At 28.3% G+C, this 6,486-nt stretch overlaps 1 protein-coding gene across 1 annotated transcript; it reads right to left on the bottom strand.

The window, feature by feature from the left end:
• Positions 1–2,347: 2,347 nt before the first annotated feature.
• LOC120079137 (putative pectinesterase/pectinesterase inhibitor 39) lies at positions 2,348–4,169 on the bottom strand. Its single transcript, XM_090314961.1, has 2 exons — positions 3,753–4,169; positions 2,348–3,193 (listed from the first exon to the last, which is right to left on the bottom strand). The coding sequence occupies exons 1-2, from the start codon at positions 4,078–4,080 to the stop codon at positions 2,916–2,918; spliced, it is 606 nt and encodes a 201-aa protein (XP_090171087.1). The 5' UTR covers positions 4,081–4,169; the 3' UTR covers positions 2,348–2,915.
• Between the last annotated feature and the right edge of the window lie 2,317 nt (positions 4,170–6,486).

The following is a 6,486-nucleotide window of genomic DNA, read 5'->3' as shown; positions in this document are numbered from 1 at the left end:
AATTAAAATTAATATATATTATTTTGTTGGAAAAAATAGCAAATAAATTAATAAAACTACATTAATTTAAAACGAAATTCAAATTAATCAAAATAAATTTATTATATAGCTTCAAATTATATTAAATTAGTTGTAAGGATACTATTGGGACACTATGTGAATTTAAGACAACCCCAAGTAAATTTCTTCAAAACAAACACAATTATCCAAGTATTTTTATATATATTTAAAAATATGGCTGTAAAACAAACATGATTATCTAAGGACGTAAAACATTTGTAATTTCGGGTTTCTATAATTCTGAATATCTAAATATTTTTGTTTTCTACATTCCAAAAAATAATCGGTCCTTAGTTTGTATGATTTGAATTTGATTTAATTTTTTCCCTATATGTTTAAAAAATTTACAATTTTACCCATAATGTTTCAATTTAGTTTCTAGGTTTCAAGATTCAATTGCACTTTTAACCTCTTCATTAAACACTTACTTTCCGTCATTGATGTTAACATTTATTAATTAGTTTTGAAAACTTAATTAATTATAATTCTTTTAGTTCTTGTAAACTAATTAGCAGCCATTAACACTAAAGATAAAGATTGAGTATGTAGTGAAACATTAAGATTTAATTGGTAAATCATGAAAATATGTAGATCAAGTTAAAATAAAACTCAAATCTCAAAAGTAAAATTGTAATATTTGAAACCTATAGACAAAATTGAAAACCAAATCTAAAACTACAAAACTACATGTGTAACATTTTCAAAAGTAGAAACTCGATTGAAACTAAACTTATAATCTAAGAGCAAAAATGTAATTTTCCCTTTCTTTTCGTCATCTAATGGCTAACACACACAAAAAAAAAAAAAAAAACTAATGGACAAAAAGGTGGTCCTTCTACGGATGATTTACATACATGGTAAGGTGATAGTAAAAATTAATACTATTTTGTTTCCTTTTTCACAAATTAATTGAGTAATTAAATATTGAAAACTTTTCACAGATAAAAAAAATGTCAAAGTATTTAGATAAATAACAAAAAAAAAATTACTAGTAGACACCGATAAACTTCTATTAACGTCTATCATTGATAGAGGCGGATAAACTTTTATAAGCCTCTACCAAAGAAGATTAATTTTTTTTTTCAATTTTGTGTAAATAGTCTTCCTTATTTTTCTATTTTTGAAAATCCTTTATATATTCATATTTACAAAAATAAAAAATAAAAATCAATAATGACTGGTTATATTATTTTTATATGTATAAACATACATTCTTTTCTCCATAGTGTTATTCATAGTAGAGGAGTAAGTTTTGTGAGAGAGATATCATCAATTTAAATCAATCACCTCTTGTTTTCTTTGTAACTCTTCTTGTTTTATACTTAAGATGATTGTGGGAAATGATAATCTGTTTCAAGACACATGCAATAGTACTGAAGAATTGAAAGATAAGCTCTAACATCAGTGATGACTTAAAGTCAAATTTGATAGGTCTTCTTGCCATTGTCATCAATCAAATGTTTTCGTTTCGTCACTGATAATCAACCGTACCTTTTAAATCAAAGGTTAAATAGACAGTTAGATAATCAGACGGGACAAGTGTTTATGTGCTGCATGACGAAATATCAAATGAGCAAAGATTCTTTAGAAGGTTTATTAGAGGTGAAATTGTTGAAGCAACAAATTAGTGAAGATTTGGATATAGATTTGACACAAATTAATAAAATATTTAGATCTTTGCGAGGTTAGTTTTGAATAATTTATAGTCGAACTCTCATCTTGGAAATGTTGATATGATTATGTGAGCTCTCTCTCAATTATTTCAAATATTTAATCTTATTAAATGTAATCATATACATGCTTGTAATTATGGTACCAGAAACTATTTTATTATCATACGTGTTTTCATATTTGGTTTTTTAAACATATTTCGTTGTCTTGTCAAAAAAGGAAAATAAGAAAAAAAACCGATTCTGTTGTACTTTTGTCTTCGTCTCTCTCATCTCTATTTTAATTAATAAACAAAATTAATTATTCGTGTTCACTATTATCCCTTTTTCCAATCATGTGAAATTTGGGCCTATGTAAAATGACTTTTCAAATGCTTGCTTATAAACGTCATTCCAATCAGGTTGCCTTAAATAGTATGCGGTTACTATGTTATTAAAAACCTAAATATATTAATTGTCATTTAAGAGTTTTGCATGTCTATACCTTTAAAAGTTCTCATGCATTATCTCACCAATAAAATCTTGTATTTCATTAAATTGGAAGGCTTCGTCTCTTCCATCCCTTGAACTTTGAATATTAGCTCCGTCTATACATAATTGTCAAGTAATGCATCGTTTTTTAACTTGGACATGATGAAAGAACTATTGGTATGTCAATCTAGTTCAGATGTCTAGGTGCACATATCGATCTCTCAACCTCTAGTACTTTGTTAAAAAAAATAAGATGGACAATGATACTAATTAAAATGAAAGTTTATTTTCAAAGTTTGGTCCTAAGAAAACCCTAAAAGCCAGCCCTAAAAGGTATGCTGGTTTCGGGCAACCGTTGGGTCCCATTAATAAAGCTTTCAACAGTAAATCTTGCAACATCCTTTACATTATGTAATACATGGAAACCACGCCAGTTCACTCTTTGGGAAGTGTTAGCACCTGCACCTCTGTTGTTGTATTCTGCATAAAACAGTAGATTCGTCGGTACTCCTGGCCACTCCAACCATCCTTTAGGCTGAACCACATCGTCAAGAAATGACTTTATGAATGTAACCATTGAATACTTTCTCCATGGTCGTCCAAGAAACACCATTACCTTGTCCTTACTCGATGCTATCTCCGGCGACACGGTCACATTACAGTTTTGGAAGACAAAGCCGCTCGAATCATTTTTTTCACTTTTTGATTGTGCGGTTATGGTACTCTCAACGCTAGGTAATCGAGCGAATATATTACAATCTTGAAATACTGTACGTCCGTTTCCGAAAATGAAGTCAATGGTTCCATATATATCGCATTCTTTGAAAAATTGAGGTGTTGATGCAGCATAGAGAGTATCTTGATAACCCAAAAACACTTGTAATATGCTGTGTGTTTGCCTTGGTCAAGAACGGCAATTGCTTGGCCCCCATTTGGTCCAGCGGAGTTTTCAAAAGTCAAGAACTGAGCCATGAAGTTTTCTCCATTTACAGCTATCAAAATCAAACATTGTTTTAGTAATTAAAAAAATTTGGTATTTGAAAAACCAACATAATTTCTCTGAATTTCTTATAATATTTGAATTCCTAACCAAATTTTCAAAACTTCAATTGATTTTTTGAAAGATTGGTAAAAGGAAGGTAATAAAACAAGAAATTTAAGTTTCGTATGGTAACCATTTAGTTCTTAGTTTTTAAGAATTAAGTCTATTTTTTCCAAATTTTTTATAATTATTTGTATCTATCTTAAGTACAAGAGTTGAATTCTTAACCAAATTTAAAAAAACAAAAACAAGTTTTCTAAAATGTAATTTTTTGTTTTGAAAATTTGACTTGGTTTTTGAAAACATAGATAAGAAGTAGACAACAAAGCAAGAAATTTAGTGGTTGAATAAGTGCATTGCTTAGTTTTAAAAAACGAAATGGTTAACAAACGAGAACCTTTGAAGTGAAATTGGTGTTTATATGTTTAATTTTAAAAAATCAAAAACAAAAAATCTAATAGTTACCAACAAACGAGCTAGGGTTATGATGGAGAAGAATGGAAGCTTACTGAGAGTTGCAGTAGCTGCTGTGGAGAAACCAGTAGCATTATTTCGATTGTTAACAATGATGGTGGTAGAAGCATCATCCCCAATTAAAGCAATGAAAGTCTTTTGAGATGGAACTTCAACAATTTCGTTATAAGTTCCCCGTTTCACGTCAATGTAAAATCTCGTCGTGCTAAAATTTGGTGCTGCTGCTATGGCATCATTAACTTTAAAAAAATCCCCAGTACCATCTAATGACACTGTGCAATTGAAACTAAAGCCATCAGAAAATTCAACTACAACAACCAACAAATACACTATAAAAACCATTGCAAGTTTCAATAATGCCATTGCTAAATGGAAAGTTATAGAGAAGATATAACTACTTGAAATGGAAAATTCAACTACTTGAAATTCTAATTCTCTCACTTTGAATTTTTGAAAACAGGAAGCCTTGTGTATTTATAGTGGGTGGCTGGTTAATCATTGCTTTGGTTTAATAAGCCAAATAATGTAGTAAATTTAATTAAGATACATCTTTTAAAGGAAAAAGCCAAATAATGTATTTATAGTTGGTGGTTGGTTAATCATTGCTTTGGTTAATCAAATATTCTCACGTTTTTTCAATAATTTGATCTTTCATCCATTTATAGGAGTGATTTTGGATTTTTTTTTTTTTTTTTTTTTTTTTTTTAATGGAGAAGAATGAAAAGTTGATTAAAGAAAAAAAAAATTGGGACAGTTTTATTTTTATTTTTATTTTTTTTTTATGAAAAGGACACATTGGATCAGGGGTATGCCAGAACATCTCCATTAGGTGGACACCTTTTTAGTAACTTCGTCATCTCCCAAAAAATATATCATTAAGCACAAAAGAGATACTAAACGAAGTTAGTGAAGGGCTAGAGGTAAGCCCGGAATAATGTTTTTGTGTCTTATTTCTTGTTTTCCATTACCCGTTTCTTATTTTCTAAAAACTAGATATAAGAATATGTTTGGTAACAATAAATGTTCTTATTTCTTCAAAAGAAAATAATAATAACAGTAACAATAAAAGAAACAAAAGCAAAAACTTGTTTTCGAACTTTTTTTTTTTTTTTTTGTTATTTTTCTCTTTTTATGGTTTAGATATAATTTAATTATATAATATATAAAAAAAATATAATAGTATCCAACACATTAAAAAAATTATTAGAAGCTCATATTATCTAATACAAATTTGTAGAAATAAAAATAAAAATTTTAAAAATTATGTAGATGGAAAATTAAAGAAATAAAATAATATGAGAGGAAATAATTTTGACAAAAAAAAAAAAAAATGAGTTGACCCAAGACCTTGACTTTTACGAGCCATTTGTTTTTCTTGAGAAGATAGATAACCAAAATCTTAGATGTCTTGATATCATATATGTCCATTATCTCTTTATATTATCATGTTTGTTCTATCTGAGAATATTTGGATAACGGGGCTTGTTTCATGGGATTTCTAGCGGGAATGTCTTCAACTTACATAATATTTCAAGAATGCCCTTACGACTATTTATTAATTTATAGTTAATTTGATGATATAATTTGAACTTAGATTACATATTTGTTTTTATCCTTTTGAATTTCCTTTTAAATTAATACAATTTATATTATTTTTTATGTTATTTTTTCAACAAAATAATATATCATAATTTTAAGATTTTTTTTTAAAATAAATATTAATTTACATTTGAATTTGAATATCTTGCTAAAAATAATAATTATTATGATATAACGGAAAATAGATATTTATAATTGACAATATTTTTTTAATTATATAATACAAATGAAGATTAATATAATATGTAAAATAAAATTTTAAAAAAATAGTTGTTTTCATATAAAGGAAAATGAGCAAGATTATACATAAAAATATCAAAATCTCACTGTCTATCAATAGTAGACCGTGTAACGACCCGACCGATCGAGTGTTCTAACAAGGGCCGCTACTCATGACTACACATTTCTATTCAAATATTTTGACCAATAAAGCATAAATTTAATGAAACAGAGTTGATTATTTGAATCCAAAATATTAGATTAACAAATAAACCAAATACACAAGACATTTGATCGGGGTCCCCTAAAAATATAAATTTAAAACTGGAAAATATTGAAGAACATGAAAGTTTTACATAAGAAGTTCTAGAATTTCAAATACCAAGACTCATTTCAAATATTAGAAAAATGAAAAAATGAACGAAAGCTTATTTCTGGTCCCAATGACAGGCTGCTACTTGGGGATTTTAGTCGATTCTTGAGCGTTGTTAACCCAATTTTATGAGCATGCGTGAGCGAGGTTTTAAATTGGTTTATCACCTAGACATCGTAGGTTAAATCCAAATATAAACGTTATACTTGGAAAATCACCTTGACTTAGGTTGTTTTATTAGCTAGAATATTCCTAAATAAATATTTACCCAAAACAAATAGAACACTTCAATGAGAGATTAATAATATATACAATATGTTATTCTTAGCTCTCACATTCTTAAGTATTCACACCGTGAGACTCATGCTTAACTTCTTGTTACCCTAAGAGTGACCTCCGTTCGGAAATTTTTGCATGGGTCAATAGCAAGATGAATAGGGAAAGTAGTTCATAGTAAATGTACGAAGGATGTGTGTCAACATATCCTGCAGTCTCTTCCATTAGTTTGGACCATGAGATTCCTATGTTGCGCTTGCTTGTCATTTTTAGGCAACATAAGCTAGTTGTTTTACGGCGGC

Source organism: Benincasa hispida, chromosome 6 (assembly GCF_027475165.1).
Source record: "Benincasa hispida cultivar pf3 chromosome 6, pf3_genome.v1.1, whole genome shotgun sequence".
NCBI lineage: Eukaryota > Viridiplantae > Streptophyta > Magnoliopsida > Cucurbitales > Cucurbitaceae > Benincasa > Benincasa hispida.
This window is presented reverse-complemented; position numbering and strand designations above follow the sequence as displayed.

Excerpts from the sequence above, each read along its gene's own strand:
- LOC120079137 (XM_090314961.1), bottom strand. The coding sequence starts at position 4,080 with ATGGCATTATTGAAACTTGCAATGGTTTTTATAGTGTATTTGTTGGTT. Across the intron at positions 3,194-3,752 it reads AGCAGCTACTGCAACTCTCA|CTGTAAATGGAGAAAACTTC; the intron begins GTAAGCTTCCAT and ends TGATTTTGATAG.